Here is a 21331-nt window from a genome sequence, read left to right on the forward strand (position 1 = left end):
ATTAACTGAACAAACCTTTGAAAAAAAAAACAGATCCACTACCTAGAAAGCAAAAAGGAAGCATATCCACTACCTACTGTAGTCTAACATTTTTTAATGCAACATAAAGCTTTGATATGAACAATGTTATGTAGATTGATTATGCAGATTTAAACATTATTAAATACATTCAGGTACTGAGAAGTTAGGATTAATGTATTGTGAAGAATGTTATCATTCCCTTCTATGAAATTAATTAAGAACCAACGGAAAGATTCAGACCAAGTGAGTGATTTATTATTAAACACTTTAGTCAAATACTCTGTATTTCTGTGCCAACACTGTGTCCTTTCAAACATTAATTTTTTTCAATTATTCATACTCTGAGTTTGTTCATCTTTCCCATGAATTTCCTGACCCTTTCTGGATCGACACTGTTGGCCCAAAATCCTCCTTTCTTAAAGTATGAGCCAATGATCATTGCACTTGCTTCAAGGTAGTGCTCCACATTCTCATGGGTCACCCCAGAGCCAATCAGAACTGGGATTCTTACTGCTCGTCCGACCTCTGCAAAATAAAGGGTGAGGTAGCTTTGTTATCTCTCTGGAGCACAAATAAATGGCATTGTTTCCATCTATACAGCACTTCATGGCCAATTATATTTGCCTATTGTGTTATCTTGCAATTAAATATCTTATTATTGCAATACTTTCCAATTCCACTTCTAATTTTCTTATTTCAAAGGCTTGAACTAATTAAACTAATTTCACCAGTTTCTGAAATGTTTTAGCCCACTTGTTCTATTAGGTTAAATATAACAGCCTGGAGTAAATGCACTTGGACAGACAGAATAAGGAGCAAAGGTTGAATTTAAACCTAGTAAATGAAGACAAGCTTCACGGATGCCAGAGTGGTCAATTCAGAGTAAGCTTGTCTTTCAATCGCAGGATTCTGAATGAAGACTGACAGTTTAAAAAATGATTTTGCTACTGAGTATCGGACACCCGAAATCCATAATTTTACTTCTACCGTTGCACAACTTATACTTAAACAAAAATGAGATGTATCTCATGAAACTGGCATTACGTGTGAAAATGAATATTGCCTGTGCCAGAAACCACACTTACAGTGCAGTATTAATTTCTCTATATTAATGGCCAGTACACAGCTATTTTTAGTCTTGAACACTTAAGCATAGTCTAAAGCAAAGATTACAAGGGAAGTGATACAAGTAATTAAAATATTCAAAGACACTGACTCTATGTGGAACTGCATTTAAAATCAAGAACAGGAGCCACTTATTTACTCAAAGCATTTTGGTAGTATTGAAAAAGCTATCCAGACATGCCATTGAAGCTGGTACTCTGGCTTCTTTCAAGTAAGGCTGGATACGTACCTTGGATCAATACTGGTTGTACAATGGACAAGATGGGCCTAATGCCTTCTCATCATGTCCTGTACAAACTCCTCATTTTAAGATATGCATTGTACCTGGATGGGGCCTTTTAAATACGTTATAAAAAAATGATAATTTATCAAAGGGAAATTCTTAAACAATTTTGAAAACTGAAAATTTAATAGCCTTAACCCTGTTAACACCGTTACCATGATTTACCATCTGCAGCTTACATGTTTATTCAAATACATTACAGAATACAAAATATGTTCAGAATACACTCACTAATTGGAAGATGGCACTGTGTAGTTTATATTAAAATCATATTTATACTGTAATGAACAAGAGAAATAACAAAAACAGCTGCTTGCCACTCAAATGAAGAAGCATTTGTGCTTGTTTTCGTTAATAAACTGGCACACGGAGGTCTCCTCTGAAATGCTCGGCAGCAGAGACATGCTGTAGGTAGGCAGAGTTCCAAGCAAGACGAAGGATAATGTGGCAGTCTGGGTCGGTCATGTTGTGTTTACCACCTTCTGCACAAATCAGCCATCTGGAACGTTATTTAAAAATAGACCAAAAGGTGGTGGCTATATTAGTAAAGCAAGCTTATGTCAGACAGAATGCATGCCCTTCACAAGAGATATCATTCAGGAGACTGGAATGCATTCGTTCCCAGGCGGCCCTGCTCTTTATAAGGCATACAGATCTCACAGGCACCAGTAGCATTTAATATGATTTAACCTCTGAACCAGGGCAAACCTGATCACAATAATAAAACAGACTAGGAAATCCTCCATGAAGCAGACAAAAAAGGCTTTCCTTTGCATAGCACTAACAAAGATCAATTCATGTAAATTGATCTGTCAATTCTTACCAATATTATATAAGATTTTTAATCCATCTATGTCTAAAAAGGGAGCCAGTCTGTGTACATGTAATGAGAAGCATACATAATAAATAATGGTAAATACAAAGGCAGATAAAATATACTTTGTGACCTTTTCCCACAGCCTGCTGCAAGAAGTGTGAACAAACTCATTATACCAATTGTATTTGACTATTTATTATTACAAATAAATGAAGCTGTACTTTACAATATTTAGCAATGGAGATACTAAGAAGATACATTTTCTGTTTTTCTTGTATTTTATTTATAGCTGCTAGTTATAAAATATGTTCGGTTACTCACGCAGTGATGTGGAAAAAAAAAGTACACCCCCTTACAGTTCTCTGGTTTTATATATTAAGACATATCTGACTTTCACCTAGTCCTCACAAAGTCCTGAAAGTAGATAAATCTAACCCCATGTGACAGATAACAGAAATTTGATTTTGTCATTATTTATTAAACAAAACAATCAGCCAACATTCAGTAGCCTTGAGTGAAAAGGTTTGTACACCATGTGATTCATTAATGTATGGAACCACCTTTAACAACAATTACTTGAAGTAAATGTTTCCTGTAAGAGTTTATCTGTCTCTCACATCAACTGAGAGAAATTCTGGTGCACTCCTCCTTACAAAACTGCTTCAGATCGGTGATGTTGGAGGGCATGTGTTTATGCACAGCTCTCTTTAAGTCCCGCCACAGCATCTCAATGAGGTTGAGGTCCTGATTCTTTTCATTTTCAGTAAAAGATTTACTGGTGCATTTTAGATCATTGTCCTGTTGCATAGTCCACTTTTGGATAAGCATAAGCTGTTGGATAGATGGTCTTACATTTTCCTCTAGAATGCGCTGGTATAGAGAGGAATTCATGGTGGACTCAATGACTGTGAGGTGTCCAGGACCTACAGTTGCAAAGCAGGCCCAGATCATCACCATGCTTGACTGTGGGTATGAGGTTCTTGTGGTGATACGCAGTGTTTGGTTTTTGCCAAACGTCATTTTGCATTACGGCCAAACTCCACTTGGGTTATATCTGTCTAGAGGACATTGTTCCAGAAGTCTTATAGTTCATTCAGGAGCTGTTTTGCAAACATAAGCCATCAGCAGTGTTCTTTTTTGGATAGAAGGGGCTTTCTCCTGGCTATCCTTCCATGAAAGCCGTTCTTGTTCTACATTTTCCTAAAGGTAGAATCATTAACTCTAATGTTTACCGTATTGACAGGCCAGTAGTTCCCTGGATGTAGCTTTGGGGTTCTTTCCGATTTCTAGGAGCCTCATGTGGTCTGATCTTGGAATGAATTTACTGGGACACCCACTCCTGGGCAACAGTCTTAAACTTTCTCCATTTGTAAATTATTGTTCTCACTGAGGAATGGTGGACTTCATATTGTTTGGAAATGGCTTTATAACCCTTCCCAGACTGATAAACAGCAACAATTCTCTCTCTGAGGCCATCACAGATATCTTTTGACCCAGGCATTATATGCTACCACAAACCTGAATGCTCCAGATTAAACTTCTGTTTAAAAACTTAATAAAGTTTCTGACTTTATATACAGAGTAGGTGCTTTATGATGATCAGCTAATCATGTGTACTTGTTTAGCAGCGCCTTATTTTAATTATCTCCTTAACTGGCATGGAAGCAGTAAAGGTGCACGTACGTTTTCCACAAGTTATCTGTCATATGACATTAGATTGATCTACTGTTAGGACTTGGTGAGGTCTAGGTGAAGGTCAGATATGTCTGAATATGTAAAACCATAGAATCTTAAGAGGGTGTACTTTCTTTTTCACATCACTGAATAATTGTTAGTAAACTGACACCTCATCTTCTGAGAGGACTTTTCCCCAAACTGAATGGGACAAAGTTAAATGAAGGAATGTATGAATTCCATGACATTATGATCAGGACCGCCACTCCAGGAAATGGGGTGACGTTGCAGATGTTACAGACCCAAGAGCCTGAGCGCAAAAGTCCAGGGCGAGTTGCCGGCTCACTCCACTTCGGGTGCAGAAAATGAGCTGGCACAGCACTGTGCCAGCCCAAGAGCGAACTGTCCACTTAGATCCTGCAGCAGGCACCGTCGAGGTGTCGCTCTCTCTCGCCCAGGAGGGCTTCATAGGGCAGGGAAGTCTGACCTTCCAAGGCAGGACAGGAAACTCCAAACCAGGGTGATCCAGCTGGAGGGCTCTCCAGGAGACGGGCTGATTCAGGGGACACACGCCCTTAAAAAGGGGGGGGATCTCCTCCAAACACCAGGCCTGGTGTACGCTGTCGGCAGTCTCCTGGCAAACTGTCACCTGGGGAAGAGCCCGGAAGTGGACGGGACCAGTTTCCCAGGTGCCATCTGGACCGGGCCAGCAGAGGTCGGGTCCCTGCTAAAGACTCAACCCCCAGTTCCAGTGCTCCAGTCAGCACAGCCATGGGCAAAAGATGGAGCTCAGGCAGAGCCTGAGGAAACTGGGAAGCAGGAATAGGAAGGGCTCCGTTGGGAAACTGGAACGGTGGTTTAAAAGTGAGGTATAAACCTCAATGCTGAATCGCCGAGGAGAGACTGAATACAGTTTAAATACCTGCTGCAGTTTACCTCTCACTGAAGCAGGTATTCCTGCTCTGGATCAGTCTCTCTACGGCGATCAAGGCAGATCGAAGGCATAGCAGCCTACCACTGAGCTGCGACACGAGCATAAAAACAAAACAGAAGATTAACAGAAGACAACATTCAACCCACGACACTTATTGTGGCTGTCAGAAGTCTATTGATCATATCAAATCAAGGAATGGGCTTCAGGAGGCCCTGCCACTTGGGATAACTTTTGAGCAGGACTCACCTCTGAGGTCTTCAGGGTCGGCTTGTATACCTGTGGCTGTTCCAGTCAGGATGACGCCATCAGAGAGGAAGAACTCAGCAGCTTTGGCCGTTTCAGCCACACTGACATCAGACGTCAGGGCATGAGAGCTAAAATTAAATTATACTATTTAATAACGTATGAGTTGCTACAACTTCTAAATTTGGCACCTCTTATGTCTACATAAGTATTTATCCATACATACATTATCTAACTGTTTTCATCCAATGCTGGGTCACAGGGATGCCAGAGCCTATCCCAGCATGCAAGGGGCGCAAGACGGGAGACGCCCCACCCTGGTTGGGTTGCCAGTCCATTACAGGGCAAACAGGCACAAACACACACACTGACAACAAGGCCAATTTCCTAAGAAGCAAGTTTACCTTCTAGTATGATTCTAGACTTAGGGAATCAACTGTGACACCAGGAGAAAACCCACACAAACAGGGGAGGAACATGACAAAAATCCACACAGATAGCAGCCCAGGTCCAGAATTGAACCCAGGGCACCAGCACTGAGAAGCAACAATGCAAACCACTGTACCATGCTGCCCTAAGTATTTATTTTTAACATTATAAGAATTACTGCACAGCAAAGTACCCTTGAAGAAAACTGTTTTTTTCACTGAACAAACATAGTGCATCTTGGGGCATTCACAGTAGTACTATTTAAATTGGAAGTGTTACACAACTGAATAATTTTCTATAACTATGAGGTCATGAGTAAAACGCTTTGTGCAGTCAGTGGACAGTAATCTTACCTGTGTTTTTTCTTTATATCAGTGAAAATTTGGATGTGCTCAGCTCCTATTTGTTTGCGGTACCTTAACAGGTCACCAGCACATGCGTTTAAAAGTCCTTCATCTGCTACATGTGAGAAGACAAATCCTTCTGCGCGTATGAAATCAAGGCCTTATCAAGAAGAAAAAAAGAAACACTCACTCGGATGTTATTTCTTTGTAGACACTATTTAAAATAACGCTAAAGTTGTGTAATCAGCACAGTTCACTAAAGTGTAAGCTACTCATGTTTAGTTTGCAAAAAAACAACAGTAAGATTACATTATATCAAGAATTTCCAGCCTTGCGATCCACACCTGAAAATTCCCTCAAGTCTCATGCAAGGTAACAAACATTAAGCAGTTAAATAACATTACCTGATGCCAGGGCTACTGCTAAAGCTTCCCGGTTAGCTGCAGTTAGGATCTGGACTCCAATGGGAAGGGTTGGACATGTCTGCCTCACTGCAGTACAGACTGCTGTCATAGTAGCATAGACCTCTGGTCCGGCAGTTGTTGTATAGGGAAGATCATGCATGTTTTCAATAATGAGTCCATCCTGTGAAATGCACAATTTCATTGTCATTGTTATTTAAATGCTATGGCCTAGTTAGGGCCTTTGTCTCGTAATTATAAACCGTATCCACAGTATGCAACACTGTGCCCATTAAAGCTCTTGTTTGGAAAGAAAACTCTTGTCACCCTGCTAAAGCACCGAATAAAAATAAATTGCATTTGAGCAGTTTTAAACTCCACTTTGTCATCCTACACAAGGATTCAATCTTTCAGAAGGAACTAGAACAACTTGTTGGTAATCTAACTGCAATATCTAACTGCGATTGAATTAGTGTAGGACTAACTCTGCAGTCATTGCATTGTACTCAAATGTACCCCCAATCGCAGCCTCCACTATACCAAACAATCTCGACAGATAAAACGACCAAAGTAAATCTTATATAACGATTCTTACAATGCCTGCATCGCTGTACAGCTCTGCTTCACGACATGCTGCTTCTGTTATTTCAGCAACTGCAAGATTGTTCAGCGGAGTACCTGAAAAATCAAGTTACACGATACCACAAATCAGTCTCCTTACATTTTAAACATCTACACCTGATGCAAAAAAAAACAAGTTACAGTTTTAACCTGGTAGAGCCTTTACGTGAACCATGCCGATGACAATGGATTTTAAGCGTCCAAAAAGATTTAAAAACTTCATGTTTGACTTATTTTTGGTCAAACTTTGTTTTCTGTCACGTGACGGGTCAAAGTTTATGCGCCTCGTATATTATTCAAATTAAGTGCAGTGCAATATTAGCGTGCAAAAACGAATAAATAAAAATACAAACTACACGATAGCATGCAAAATACACCCCTTTATAAAACAATTTTTGAAACCTATAATAAACTTTTGGCTATACAGTAGTGTTGTTTTATCGAGCGGTCAAATACAGTAAGGGCGCCACCTAATCCATCGTCACTTGGCTTGCACCCACTGCGCGGCACACAAGACTCCCCCCAGTTTTTGGCCTAATTCTCCCTCTCTCCGTCATGACAACCCGGACGATCGAACAAAGACAACAGGGGCCCCCGAAACGGATCACACCCCGCATCCAGCTCCACAGACCTCCGTGTATTTTCGAAGCTGGCTCGATTTGTTTACATCTTGCCGCGCCGAGCCATGCGGCGCTTTCCCCCAGTTCCGCATCGGGACTCCACCCCGCCAGGAGCGGTCCCCGCCTCCCCCCCGCCATCCCGCCCCCTTTTCATTTTTGCCGGCGAAATAAATCATAAAAATAAACGCAGCTCGCCTAATAAATTGTTGGGGTTCGGGGCTTGAGTATTTTTTTTTGCGGCTCGACGTCAGAGAGGCGGACCGCGGCGGACGAGGGTACAGCCTGTGCCAGGTGGCGGGGTCGGCGTTGCGCGCCAGGTTTTTAAATGACCCGCTCAGCCACCCCCTTCTCCCGGCAGACAGGCGAGAGCAGCAGCTTATAAGCTCAGGCGCAAAACGCATCGCGCCAGCTCAGGACAGGCAGCTACCCAAGAGGAACACGTCTGAAGCGGGTAGCCTAAAAACAAAGGGCCAGAATTAGACCACTTCGATGAAACGCCACGAAAAATGATTAGCGTTTCTCAATGAACTGAGAGCAATAGTTGGATTCTTTTCCCCCATTATTTTACTTTAAATACCCATATTAAGAAGGGGGGCATCTTTAAGGTAAGAACTGAATCATGGGAAGTCGATAGCACCGGTACAGAGTTTTTAAAGTTTGTTTTTAGAAGTTGTATTTTTCATAACAGCTGATCTAAAGTGGACGTTCCGAAGCTTGAGGTTGTATATTGTACATATAGCGGTGAAAATTGGGTGTAGCTTGTTAAAAAAAGGATAGAGAGCGCGTTTTTAAAAACGAGGGATTTCCTAAATAGCTCGGCCATTTTATGTCTGGATGAGCCAAGCGACCACGGAATCAAGAGTATTTTTATACTTTTTACAGTTACTGTAAGCCATCCGATCTTTCAGGATTCAAAATATGATTTTTCAGCTTTCGATGTGTGTAAAAATGTAACCATTGCGTAGTTATATCGAATTGTTCTTGTTACCTAAACGTTGTGCCCCTCTTCCATTCCCCGCGCTAAAGAAACTTGGCGTCTGAGCTTTTGTGAATGAGGTTTTGTGGGGGGTTGGGAGTAAGTTTCAGAACATTTTATATTCAATTTTAACCAATTTTGTCTTTTCAGAGTGGCATTCTCGGCATAACGAATTCCCCAAAGGATATCATGCCAAGAAAAAAGTAAGATTTTATTTGTTTTGGCCATTATTATACAACGATTAAAACGTCTATGTCCTAATGATATATGGAGCAGTGTGTTCCAACAGTCGATATGGATTAAAATGTAATGCATTGGTATAGAAATATTATTTTAATTATTTTTCAGCCTGAAGACCGGGCTGCAGACGGAGGCAAACGATGAAGTGACCAAAGAGAGGAGCACAACGCGTTCCAGGAAAAGGAAGGCAGACGTTGCAATTGTAAGTGGAACTGCACCCAGAGATCCCTGCGTTTCATTTAGTGATGTTAAGACTTATCTAAGCTTGGTTTTTTTTTATCAGCATTTGCAGGATCCAGATGAAGAAGTCATCGAAATGACAAACAAGAAACAGTATGACATCCAGGTACTGTATGCATAGTCATTTTATGTGTTGGGTACATTGGTATTGGGCCCAGGTTAGCATACATTATTTTTCCTGATTTGTTTCAAAATGTAGTCCTTTTAAAAAAAAAAAGGTTTGTCTTAAAAGTTTTAGTTCTTTATAGCCCTTTTTGATATAATCCCAAGGTGAAATCATTTCAAGGGTGTTCTTTATTGCACTTTTATTAAGTGCTGCATTGTAAAAATGTACACTTTTTTTCAGAGGTGGTTAGTATTAATTCTGATATTCATTCAGCTCTTCTCTCCCATGCCCCCCCTCCAAAAAGAACATGCATAAGTCCTAAGGATAAATGTGTGCTCTGTTGGCAAAGCTAAAATATTTATGAAATGATTCAAAGGAGATGCTAAAAAATAGGTTCCCTCCATTCCTTGTCAATGTCGGATGAGAGCTGTGCGAAGTCGGCATTTTTTCTTGCTTAGTTAAAAGAAACATCAGGCTAAAGGGGGTTTATTTGAGTATTGTATTCTTTTTTTCACTTATTGATCTGCCTTTTTTTCCTTTCTCTCCTCAGACTAGTTGGAATCCTGCCACAGGTTGCACAAGTCCATGCAGGCTGATTTGCACACCTGACAAAGAAGTAGATGAACCAGTTGCATTGAATGATGTCGGCTGTGCACAATATATGTTTAAAAATATCTTCATCACTCCTACAAGATCCTCCCCTCTCCCTGTCCTCTGGTGCGTCTCCATCCTGTAGTTCTTTTTTGTGTAGTTTGTAAATATTTTTTGTGTGGAGTAATTGGACAATTCTTATTTTTTTTCTATTCAGCTGGGCTAACAAAGATGATGTTTGGAATAACCTTCTACAGAAAGACAAAGTATATGTGCGTGACAATCGCTTTATGGAGAGGCATCCACACTTGCAACCAAAAATGAGAGCCATACTTCTTGATTGGCTAATGGAGGTGAATAAATGGATTTTTCTCTACATTTTAAAGTCCTTGCGTTGAATATCCAAAGTGCCTGCACTTGCATTTGTTCATACAGCTGCATGTTTTACTGAAGTAACAGAGGTGACATGCCTTGCTCAGTGTTACAACTGCAGTTCCTCACCTGGTATTTAAACCCACAACCATCCAGTTACAAGTCCAGAACCATAATTGTGGCTGCCTATTAACTTGGGTGGGGAGTAATGAGGTGAAACGTGTTTTGTCTTCAGAGATTACTATTATCAGGTATCGTGATGCGATTATAGTTCTGGACCTTACCTAGCCCTTAGATTGACTAGATTTTTTTAAAACAGTTGATGCGAGATCATACAAAGAATAAATGTGAATTGGGCTTTTGAGTTCTTAACTAAGCCTAAGTGAAAATAGAGGTATTTAACTTTTGTCTTCCCTCATTCTACAGGTATGTGAGGTATACAAGCTACACAGAGAGACCTTTTACTTGGCACAAGACTTCTTTGACCGTTTTATGGCAACACAAATGAACGTTGTAAAAACAAGACTGCAACTTATTGGCATTTCCTCACTGTTTATTGCTGCAAAGCTGGAGGTAATTTTTTTATGTTGGCATTTTGTAGTTTGTGCTCTTGTACATCTATTTCTGTCTTCACACTTCCTTCTCATGGTGACGTCTAATGATCTTCAGTGGTTACGAAAGGCATGTGATTTTTTTTTTCCCAACTTTCCCTGTAGGAAATCTACCCTCCTAAATTGCACCAGTTTGCCTACGTTACTGATGGCGCTTGTACAGAGGATGAAATTCTGGATATGGAGCTGATTATAATGAAGGTACTTGAGCCGTAAGAATTTATTGCATATTTAATAAACAGCCACTCAATTTAAAATGATAGCAAGTCCCAGTTTTTCTGGCAGCACCTGTACTGCATGCGCGTGGAGAATTAGGGCCTGCAGATATTCTTTTCTGACGTGCCCACCTGTTGGGGCCATTCATCTTTTGTGTTCTGATAAAGCCACTCCAGAGCCCTTTTCTTTCCTTGAGAGGAGGAAAATAAGCGAAAATTAACACTTTTAGATTAATGCTATCCTCTTGAATAGTCACTTTTTGCATTGCCTTTTTTTTCCAAAGAATATTTGAAATGTAGTTTGTTCTCACACTGACTGGTCCTTCGTTTTTCAGGAGCTGAAGTGGAGTTTGAGCCCTTTGACAGCCATGTCCTGGCTCAACATATATATGCAAGTAGCATATTTAAAGGAAAGCAGCGAGATGTTAATTCCACAATATCCCCAAACAACATTTGTACAAATTGCAGAGGTAAGATTTTAAATATAGGTATGAAAAATCCTCCTCACTTTCTAGTATGGGAGTGGGGGGGGTCATTGCTGCTTTGCTCTATTTTCATAATCTAGTTCTTGGTTTTAAAGCAACATTTGCACCCATTTACAAAGAGGAGGTCTGAGGTTCATAAAATACTTTTTCCCACGTGATGCCTTTCTCTGTTAACTGTCCATTAAGGGAGAACTGTAATACAGGTGCATCAATGACATTAGCATGGGCAGTACTCCCTGTGCTCATGTTGGGTGCCCAGGAGAAGGATTCATCTTTTGTGATTCAAATTTGTTACCATAAATTTGAAAGGATCCAAATGAGAGGTGGTCATTCAGCACACGTAGACTGTTTGAGAGTTAATTCAAGGATTTCATCCAGCCGTTTCTTGAAAGAAGCCATGGTATCGGCCGCAACAATGCGGATGGGTAGCTTTTTCAATACTTCCACAGGCCTTTGTGCTAAGTGCCTCCTGCTCTTGGTTGTAAACTCGTTTCCACTTGTGCCCTCGGGGCTGGTGAAAATGAACCAGTAGACTTCTTCAGGCTTGATTTGTCGGTCTCTTGGAGGATTTAATATATTGGGACCTACCGGAATGTACCTCGTCACCTGCCACTGGCTGAGATGGAATTAATGGAGTTTGTTTTCAGCTTTAACATCAGATGAATTGTTTTTCACACCCCAAGTAAATGCATTAAAATTTTGCCTTGATTTATTTTGCCAAGATTTTCCCTTGGTTTTTTTTAGCTGTTGGACCTGTGTGCACTGGATGTCCGATGCCTGGAGTTCTCGTATGGGGTGCTGGCTGCATCTGCCTTGTTTCACTTCTCTTCAGTTGAACTAGTGCAGAAGGTTTCAGGTACAGAAACTGAATTTATTTGCTGAATAAATGTGCTCACAGTGTAGCACTGTGGTGGGAGGCCAGAGTATTTACTACCACACCTTTTGGGTTCTGGGTCTTCTGGCCTGGTGTACCTGTTACGTGGAGTTTTGCAAATTATCTCTCTGGCTATGTGGTTTTTGCTCTGCTTTCCTGCTACAATGCTGTCAAGGTTCTGTACATATATGTAATGGTGCACTAAGCATTTACAGATGTAACATCAGTTTAATGAAAATTAGATTAGAATTCTCCTATCAGGGAACATCTTGTCTTTTGGTGTAATAGTTCACCACTGTCTAGGGTGTGGGACGGTGTGTGTTCAGAGCTTGTGAAAGACAATGTTCTAATTCTGGCAGGGACAGAGCACAGCTCCACATGGCTTATTTGTGCTCTGTCAAAGACTGACATTCTGTCTTGGGTGTATCTTGCCTCACAACCTTTGTCTGCTGGGTTAGGCTCATCACAGCCATGCATTGGGACTAAGTGCTTATTAAAAATGGGTGGCTTATGGGTTAATGACATTCTTTTTTCCTTGCAGGTTACCAGTTGCAAGACCTCGAGCCGTGTGTGAAGTGGATGGTTCCCTTTGCTATGTCCATTAGGGAAGTAGGCAGCTCGGAACTGAAGAAGTTCAAAGGAATAGCAGCAGATGACATGCACAACATCCAGACACATGCTGCTTTGCTGGAGTGGCTGGTAAGCTCCCACAGAAAAATTTTCACAAATACATACGAATAGTTGCAGACCTACAAATCTTCAGACCAGTCATTGCTAAAACCCACCATTGGATTATCTGCTTTTTTCAGTTTTGCTGCACTCTAATGTATGTTGCCACATTGGTGTTTGTACATGTGATTTTCACAAAACCTTATGTGAAAGAATTGTACAAGTTATGGAACTTGACTTAAACAGTGGTATAAACATCTAACAATGTATTTTTTCTTAAAGATGGCCCACTTACTTGGATTTTACCTTTCTCATTTTCAGGAGAAAGCGTATGCTTACAAGGCTATGGGTTTGGATCAGAACCAGCGGTCTCCAGTGCCTTTGAGTGTTCTTACCCCACCTCCAAGCAGTGAGAAGACGGGGGTTTCTGAATCCTGAGTCATCAAGGATCTTGAGTTGATGAATGAGGAAGATAAATTCACTGAGCAACGTTCCTGGAGAGATGTAATGATTTCAGGCATTACTGAAAAACTCATTTTAATGTCTGCTTGAGCATGGGCACAGGTTTGTGTGTGAAGTTAAAAAGGCCCTTTTTAGTCTCAAGTGGAATTTTTAAAATCGGCATTTTAATGGACGTGGTACCAGGTTAACCACCTGACAAATATTTAGAGCTACACTTCTTGCTCTGATTGCTGCTAGAGAAGGTGGGACTTGGACCGTTCGGTGATTTTGACAGACTTTTTTTTGCATGGCCCATACTGTTTTTCACTGCTTGATCGGGTCCATTGGGACCAAATGTGCCATTCAGGGGACCAGAGGAAAAACCAGCTTGATAAGCAAAATGCATTGAAATTGTAAGGTATTATGCCTCTTATTTGTAATTTTTCAGAGTATCGGTTTACCAAATTTTTTTTAACAATGAAATGCTGCTACCTTGTATATCACTTTTAAATAAAGGTGCTGTCTCAGACAGTTTTATATTGTGAACTCTTTGAATTTGATTTGTTCATTGTGACACTCCTGTATTTCTCATCTTCTAGACTTTATGACTTCAATGCCAAAACGTTTTGAATTTACTGCAAATATGGGAATGGAGAAGGTCAGGGTTTTGCACTGCATGAATACGGTTATCTTCATTACACAGTGAAGGCACTGCACTCTCTCTCTCGCCTCCCCAGCTCACTGGGGCTGGTAGCTGAAGATTGATAAGGAAGGGGAAGGTTTCATGTACTGGCCTCCCACTGATAATGCTCTTGCACTTTCTAACAATGGCATGGTAGTCTTGTCATCTTGAATGTAGAGTACTCTGCATTCCCTCAGCCCTTTTATTTTCCTTGGTCAGTGTTGTCATCCTGAAGCCCTCTTGAGACAGCTTTTCAGTGGATTCCCACTAGTGTTGTTTTTTTTTTTATATATATATAACTGGATATGTACAAAACAATACCTCTACCAGAGTTTTAATTTCTGGTTTTAAGAGAAAATAGTTCTGATGTAGAAGGTGGCATCACTACAGACCAAGAAAAATATTTGATTTTTTTATTTTAAAGCAGAGGTTGTATGGGGAGCTATGCCAAAGTTTGGGCTGCAATAAATGAAGTTCGATCTATTCTGAAAAAGCAAAACTAGAGCCTTCCTCAGCTCCCTAGCCTAACTGGATAATTTACTTTCTTTCATACTTTTTAATGTGGAATTAACCTTTGCCTGTTCCACAACTAAAGTGGCCCTGTACATTTCATAAAGTCTTTATTTCAAGCTTCTTGAAGATGCACGGAGATATCTAGATAATTAAAGTATATTTCCTTAATGAAAATCTAATTTGATATAAAAATACAGGGAAGTACAAAAAAGCTTTAAAATATGACCTGTGATGGGAATTAAAATGGTGTATTTTCTCCTCTATAATGGCTGTCTATAACACAGTGCCCTCTGGATGCTGTAGGTTCTTGGATAGCACAAACATTACAGTGATCCACTAGATGTCACCAGTTGCGTGGCTTAAAGATGTGCATATTTATAAGGCTCCCGGCATGCAAGTAAGTATGATTTCCTTAACAGATGCTGCTGAGACAAGGGTAATTCATTACATTAAACTTTGGCTAACACAGCCGTTTCATAATTTGGCTAGCTCCTACATTTTGTCGCTGCAATTCTGCCGTTTACAAGCTGCCATCAGCCGTCATCTAAGGTGTTTCTCAAATGAATTTTTTAATTGATTTCTTCCATTTCTCAATATTTCAAATACTGCATAGCCTTGTAAGGAATAAAGGAAGTTTGAGGATTTTAAGGTTTTTCATTTTGCAATATTCCAGAAATTTATGACAGAGCTACTTGGATGGTGAAGGTTTCATGATTACAATATGATGAGCAGTTATTGTCAAATTGCATATTTAATTGCAATTAATTTTTCTGTATGTGTCAAGAGTACCACAATACCTGAAAATAATGTGAGTGATAACCAAACTTTTAAAGTAAATCATATATTTATATACTGGAATATTACAGTGCTTAATGTTGTTGCTGATAATATATATTACGGGTTTAAAGTCTTTCCACATCACTCTATTTAATTCAATGCTGAAATTATGCAGCACAATGTCTTTTAAGCAGCCTATTCGCCTATCAGTGTGAGGAGGCTCCCCCGTCAGCCCTGCTCCTGGAGCTGTGAGGCCCCAGTCAGGCAGCAGCAGCATGACAGCTGTTGTGTGTTCAATAGCTCCTTTGTTCTCTGCGCAGACTGTGCTGGCAGCAGCAGGTGCCCATTGGGCTGGAGCACAACCAGCCACCATTAGCTACACCTGATCAAATGAAGACCCAACAACTGCTATGCAAATCACCTGAATATAGCCAGACAAAAGAGTCAGCTACAAAATTCTGAAATAGCCATTTTATACCGTGGTGCGATTTCCTTTTCTATCTTAATAGCTGCTAGTTGGTTTCAGTTTTTCCACATGATTATAAATCTGAAATATATTTAGGCTTTGACTATTAATACATGTGAATTGCAGCAAGAGTGCCCCGTTTCTCATTTTTTCTATTTAAGAGCATAATTGAAGTCCATTTCCATCACTTGAATTATGGGTAGTTGCATATATTACTAATATACATGCTTATGTCCTAAAGTAACTTAAATATGTGCATTTTTAGTAATCTCAGTAACTGCTAAGGCAGCAGTGTGGTGTGTTCAGGGTTCTGTCCTTGCAACAGGAAAGTACTGGGCTCAAAGTTAATGTGTTGCACTGCTGTTATACCTTTGAATGAGTTATTTAATTCAGATTGCTTCATCAGTGATTTAGCTGTATAAATGTAAGTTATTTGGATAAAAGCAACTGCAAAATGCATAAATAAAAGTTGACAGCGATTGAGATACAGATTGCTCAAGAGCAATGTAGTTCTAATTTGATCAACATCTCAAGCCATGATTCTCATAGTGTTATGGTAAATATAATCTAGCGTTACATCAAAACTATAAAGGATTTTAGTTTCCTTTACTGATGTACATTAATACCAACTTGGACAGGGACAATAGTAAGCCCAATGTGAAATTAAACCTAACATGCAATATGCATTCCGTATTTCATTTTCAACTAATCAATAATCAAAAACTGATACCGTAATTTCATTTTTTTTCTTCGATATGTGTTGCATGGCTCCTAAAAATATTAAAATGTTCCTCTGTGGAAGAAGCTCCTACATTTTATGTATCTAGACTGACTCTTTTGTTCTTAAGTGGGTGTTTTCTTCGATCTCCCAGCTGTGCTACAGGAGGGTTGGTGTGAAAGCCTCAAATTCCAACTAGTGATTTCAACAAAATACAGTACAGGTAAATTTGCTTTGTCTTCGCTGATGTCTTTAAAGAAGATATTTTGCTCTGAAAAATACAACAAATGCATATTAGATGACAATAGCAGTGTATAATGTGGCTTAGTACAAAATAAAAATATTGCTGACATGAAGATGCAATGAAAAATCCCTCTCTGAATTGTATGACCACTGAGAAAGAAAAACAGCTCTTCACACAATGGTTACATCTCTTGTTTGTGCTCACCCTGTGTCTAGTAAAACTGATCAGATCAACACCAACCTGAGCTTTTAGTTAGACATCTAGATAAAGTTTTTTTCCAGATATTAACATTTTCCCTTACTGTGGGACACCCACATTCTACCAATTTCATCCTTTCAACATCTTTTAACTAACTTCCATAAAACTGTTTAAACTAAAGCAATCAAACAATAATTATTGAAACAATAACCCCAACATAAATAAAAGACCTATATACCAAGTGTTGAATTGTTGATAAAGTAAGAAATTGTTGGATCAGAAACCATTTTATACAAAAATCTAAATGAAACTTTCCCTACACTTAATTCTAAACCCACAATTAATTATGGGTATGACATTTTTATGCTGGAAGATTAAATCATGCTGGTGATTATATTAAAGTGATTAATCCCATCAACACATAAACTGTTATCACCTTGTATGCGATCTAAATTTCTGGAATGCATGCCTATTATCAGTTGTATTTACACGTAATAATACTATACAAATGCATCAGCAGAAGCCTGGTTGCATTGTGCGCTAAACACATCACTACAAACTGTGCAGAAAAGGTAAACACTTCCGTTGAAACAAATAAAGCAATGAATCAAAGTAATTAAATTTTAAATATACTGTACATATATATGGGTTTTGGTTTTTAGAAAACCATTGCATTTGCTGTAATACCTTACATATCTTAATCAGAACGCCAATTTTCACTTTTTGTAAAAACACAATTACTCTGAATAAGTTTGTAATGGTGTGCTAACCACAAATATTCTGCGAAAGCAAAACAACCGAGTCTTTCAGAAGTCGGTGTGCTTGTTAAATGCCCCAGAGTTCACCCCAAACACATGGCTACAGGCAGCGTGACATTGTTTACACACGTGACCACGCAGAACACACCCCTGTCCGATTCCACGCCCCGAGAAGGCAGCACCAAGGCGGTGCTAATGATAGGATCACTCCCTTTATACAGCTCAAAATTCAGAAATACGTGCAACTCAGTAGCGTTTAATCCGGTGACCAAAAAACAAACGCTTTAACAAGCAAGGCGTTTGTATTCTAAGGCATTTTTATCCAAAACAGTAATAATGCATTCCTAAATCAGTGGTTTAAAACTTATCTTTACAAATTATTTAACAATACTTGAAATTAAAGTTTAAAATTGATGCTAAGGCTTATTTTAAGCTATTGCACTGTAGAATCATGCGAAAATATGCATTGATAGCACACAGTATATGCGAGATGCTATTGTGCAAATAAACTTGAAGTGCCAAGAATGCAATCATCCATTTTAAATATACAGCAAAAAGCTAGTACTTAAATATCCCACAAATCTCTCACGTTGATATAAAATCATCAAACGTTGTTGCATTCAGGAACAAACTACCCAGTCATGTTGTTGAAGCTGACATCCTAAAGTGTTTGAAGAAACGACTTTGTTGAAATCTTCTCTTGAATGACAAAACAAACCAGCCAAATGGCCAGAAAGACCTCCTCACGCTTGTAACTTTTTCTTGTGTTATAAGGTACGTTATGTTCATGTTAAAAGTTGAAATAAAGGAATGAGGCGACAATGACCTTACTCAACGTTTTCTGGCCGCCTATACTTCGCTGCCCAAAAGATTGTTCCTGCTGTTCTGGAACATTTACCTTGAAATTGCTGTCGTACTTGGTCGGGTATTTTTTTATTGGTTACTACAGCTCTACAACACAGGAAATACACCGGAGCAAAGTCCACAGGACGCTTTACTTCATACAGCGCAAGATACTGGGGTTTTAGTCTTCTTCTTAGTGGTACTTTTCACCTTAAGTTTTTATAATAAGCTGACGGTATCTGCTGAATTTTTTTAAAGTATATAATTTGTAAACTTTTTAAAAAAAGTAAATATATTTGTACGATTAAGGGGTAGTTAGTTGAATCAAATCATGCATACACTTTGTGGGTTTAACTTCCGCTAAGATACTATCGTTGTATCCTTGTGCAATGCACTTCACCCAAATTCCTAAACTAAAATCCCTAGTTGTATAAAGGGATGTAAATGCTTTGGAGAAAAGTGTCAGCCAGAAAAAATAGTAATTATCACCTATGTTTATCCATGTAAAACGAAGAGCCATTAAAATCACAAATTCTCCTCAAAACATGACAAAGTGCCATCTTCAAACCTCCCCCTTTCATTTGACATGTGTACGGGTGCAGAATTAAAATTCAGCGTTGTACTGGATTTTAAATGGGTGATTATCTGTAGAGTATTCCATGGCACAACAATAATTCGCATGTCACAAATATATACAGAGAAATTATACAAAGATTCATATTGGAACTAGGCAAGCTATCTACCTTGGTCGACACACCCTGGTTTTGTTGTGATTCTTTGAACTATTAGTATTAATTTATTTGACTGACACTTTTATCCAAAGCAACTTACATTTGTACCCATTAATACATCACTGAAACAACACGAGTGAAGTATCTTAAGCAAGTGTTCCAAACCAGGATTTAAACTCCCAGCTGTCCACTTATGAGCCCATTCCTACACTACACACAGCTGCCTGAAACTATCAATACTAAACACTAGATCATATGGGGTGACATACTGTATGAATGTCACACTGTTCAAATTTAGCGGCCAAAGAGAGACTTTAAAACTGACTCCTCCTTTGCAAGTGCTAATAAAGCATTTGTTCACTTACTGTATTTACCCAAATTAACTTAAAAACTCTTCTCTGGCCAATCTGTCAGGTAGTAATTTAATAATATAGAATAAATACTGCAGTTCTGAATGTTTGAACTGCTAAGAAACACATAATGTGACACTCGTATGCATCTTGAATGCTTGAGGTTCGAATTATTGCTTTTACACAGCTGGAATGGGAGACTGTGTGGCTTCCTGAAAAATTCAACAAAATGTTTAGTTTTGGCCAAATGTTCAAAAGTAATTGTATGCTGCAATATTGAGCAGAAGACTCCTGGTGTTGTGATGCAGTTGGCAGTGCCTGCTGCACAGAGAGATGAAAGCCATGCAAGGAACTTCCTGAAATCCTTATCATTTCCTTCCTATTAGGCGCACACTTTTAGCAGATTGTCTGTGTTTTGTCTTTTAATTTGTCTCGCATCTCTGCAGCTGAATAATTTCTTGTTCCCGCTCCAATTCATGTCCATCTGCATTATTTTAATGGGTTTAGATAAGTGAGGCCGGGTCAGGGATTAAACTCGAAGTTGGTTCTGTGCTGTTTCCCTAGGGTGGAGTTATCCCCTATTGATAGGATATTTACACATTCATTGGAGTTTTTCTCCATTTGCCTATCAGAATATTACTTTACACAGCTGTGCATGGGCTATGTGACAAGCCTTAACCTTGGCATACCAGTGTTTTTTTAGATCATGTATCTGATAACCACAGTTTGCAGCACATGCCAGTTTAACACTCACATATCACAACAGTTGCCAACACTGCACTCAGAGCTCCCAGTCATTAAATTATATTGTTCGTTTTTTGTGTTTACTCCTAATGCTGTGCTACGTTTTAAAAATAATACCCATTCATTTAATTATTCAATAATCCTGGTAAGAGGATATGGTAGCTTTGCAGACCGATGGTTCTTTATTTTTTCTAATTCCCCTCTTGCATCCAACTGGTAAATCATTTGCATAGCATAATTCTCTTGCATCTCTATAGCTATCAGTCATGTTCCACAGTTCCCTATGACAGCCACAGCTGTTGAGCAACCTAAAGATACTGGAGTGCTAAGCAGTGGCTCTGGAAAAAGGCAAACCCAAAATATTTGAAATGGTGTTATGCCAGAGGCACAGTGCATCACTGGCCTGAAAATAACTACCTTGTATATCCAGTGATTGCCAGTCCATTAAGAAATAGAAAATGCAATTTTGCAAATCATACAGATTTAACATTTGTGTAGCTTTGGACGTATTTTTTGCCTTGAACATAAAATCAAGGAAAAGTCATACCCTTAGGGCAGGATTGGAAAATGCAACGGGTTTTGACTGATATAATAGAAAACAATATATGTTAAATCAGACAATGTTAAATAAACAAAACAGCCTACTGTGGATGGTTATATGGGTGTTGACCTGTTTGTTTATAGTGTCATCTCGGAAATTATAGTTGAAGTAAAATATGAAAGCTCTAGGTTTATTCTCTCGACGGATGTACTCTAATCGTTTTTTTTTCCCTTCACGCACGACATAAACGCACTAATGACATGCCTATTCGTTCTGCACATTATAACTACTGAATAATACGCTGCCTTGATTATGGTTACAATAATTCGCATGTGACCATACATACAGGGAAATTAGCCAATGATTCATATAGCAACGAGGTAAGCGATCTGCTCGGTTCTACGCACCCCAGCTTTGTTGTGATTCGGAGCCTT

At 39.2% G+C, this 21331-nt stretch overlaps 2 protein-coding genes across 3 annotated transcripts; one reads left to right on the forward strand and one right to left on the reverse strand.

Annotated features, from left to right (window-relative positions):
- Window positions 1-254: 254 nt before the first annotated feature.
- Window positions 255-7306, reverse strand: LOC148644504 (uncharacterized protein F13E9.13, mitochondrial). Its single transcript, XM_088614522.1, has 6 exons — window positions 7043-7306; window positions 6867-6949; window positions 6275-6455; window positions 5880-6030; window positions 5101-5228; window positions 255-546 (listed from the first exon to the last, which is right to left on the reverse strand). The coding sequence occupies exons 1-6, from the start codon at window positions 7113-7115 to the stop codon at window positions 356-358; spliced, it is 807 nt and encodes a 268-aa protein (XP_088470648.1). The 5' UTR covers window positions 7116-7306; the 3' UTR covers window positions 255-355.
- A 452-nt stretch (window positions 7307-7758) lies between these two features.
- On the forward strand, window positions 7759-13878 carry ccne1 (cyclin E1). Of its 2 annotated transcripts, XM_088614521.1 has the most exons (12): window positions 7759-8117; window positions 8639-8691; window positions 8837-8930; window positions 9012-9074; window positions 9625-9791; window positions 9883-10018; window positions 10464-10610; window positions 10754-10849; window positions 11199-11333; window positions 12093-12204; window positions 12764-12921; window positions 13213-13878. In XM_088614521.1, the coding sequence occupies exons 2-12, from the start codon at window positions 8678-8680 to the stop codon at window positions 13327-13329; spliced, it is 1239 nt and encodes a 412-aa protein (XP_088470647.1). In that variant the 5' UTR covers window positions 7759-8117; window positions 8639-8677; the 3' UTR covers window positions 13330-13878. The 2 variants fall into 2 exon arrangements, with proteins under 2 accessions (XP_088470647.1, XP_088470646.1); XM_088614520.1 differs by lacking the exon at window positions 7759-8117 and having other exon boundaries at window positions 8549-8691.
- Window positions 13879-21331: the final 7453 nt, after the last annotated feature.

Source organism: Lepisosteus platostomus, chromosome 20 (assembly GCF_059453375.1).
Source record: "Lepisosteus platostomus isolate fLepPlt1 chromosome 20, fLepPlt1.hap1, whole genome shotgun sequence".
NCBI classification, from domain to species: Eukaryota; Metazoa; Chordata; class Actinopteri; order Semionotiformes; family Lepisosteidae; genus Lepisosteus; species Lepisosteus platostomus.

Excerpts from the sequence above, each read along its gene's own strand:
- LOC148644504 (XM_088614522.1), bottom strand. The coding sequence starts at position 7,115 with ATGAAGTTTTTAAATCTTTTTGGACGCTTAAAATCCATTGTCATCGGC. Across the intron at positions 6,456-6,866 it reads TGTACAGCGATGCAGGCATT|GATGGACTCATTATTGAAAA; the intron begins GTAAGAATCGTT and ends TGCATTTCACAG. Across the intron at positions 6,031-6,274 it reads AGCAGTAGCCCTGGCATCAG|GCCTTGATTTCATACGCGCA; the intron begins GTAATGTTATTT and ends CTTCTTGATAAG.
- ccne1 (XM_088614521.1), top strand. Across the intron at positions 10,019-10,463 it reads TTCTTGATTGGCTAATGGAG|GTATGTGAGGTATACAAGCT; the intron begins GTGAATAAATGG and ends CTCATTCTACAG. Across the intron at positions 12,922-13,212 it reads CTGCTTTGCTGGAGTGGCTG|GAGAAAGCGTATGCTTACAA; the intron begins GTAAGCTCCCAC and ends TCTCATTTTCAG.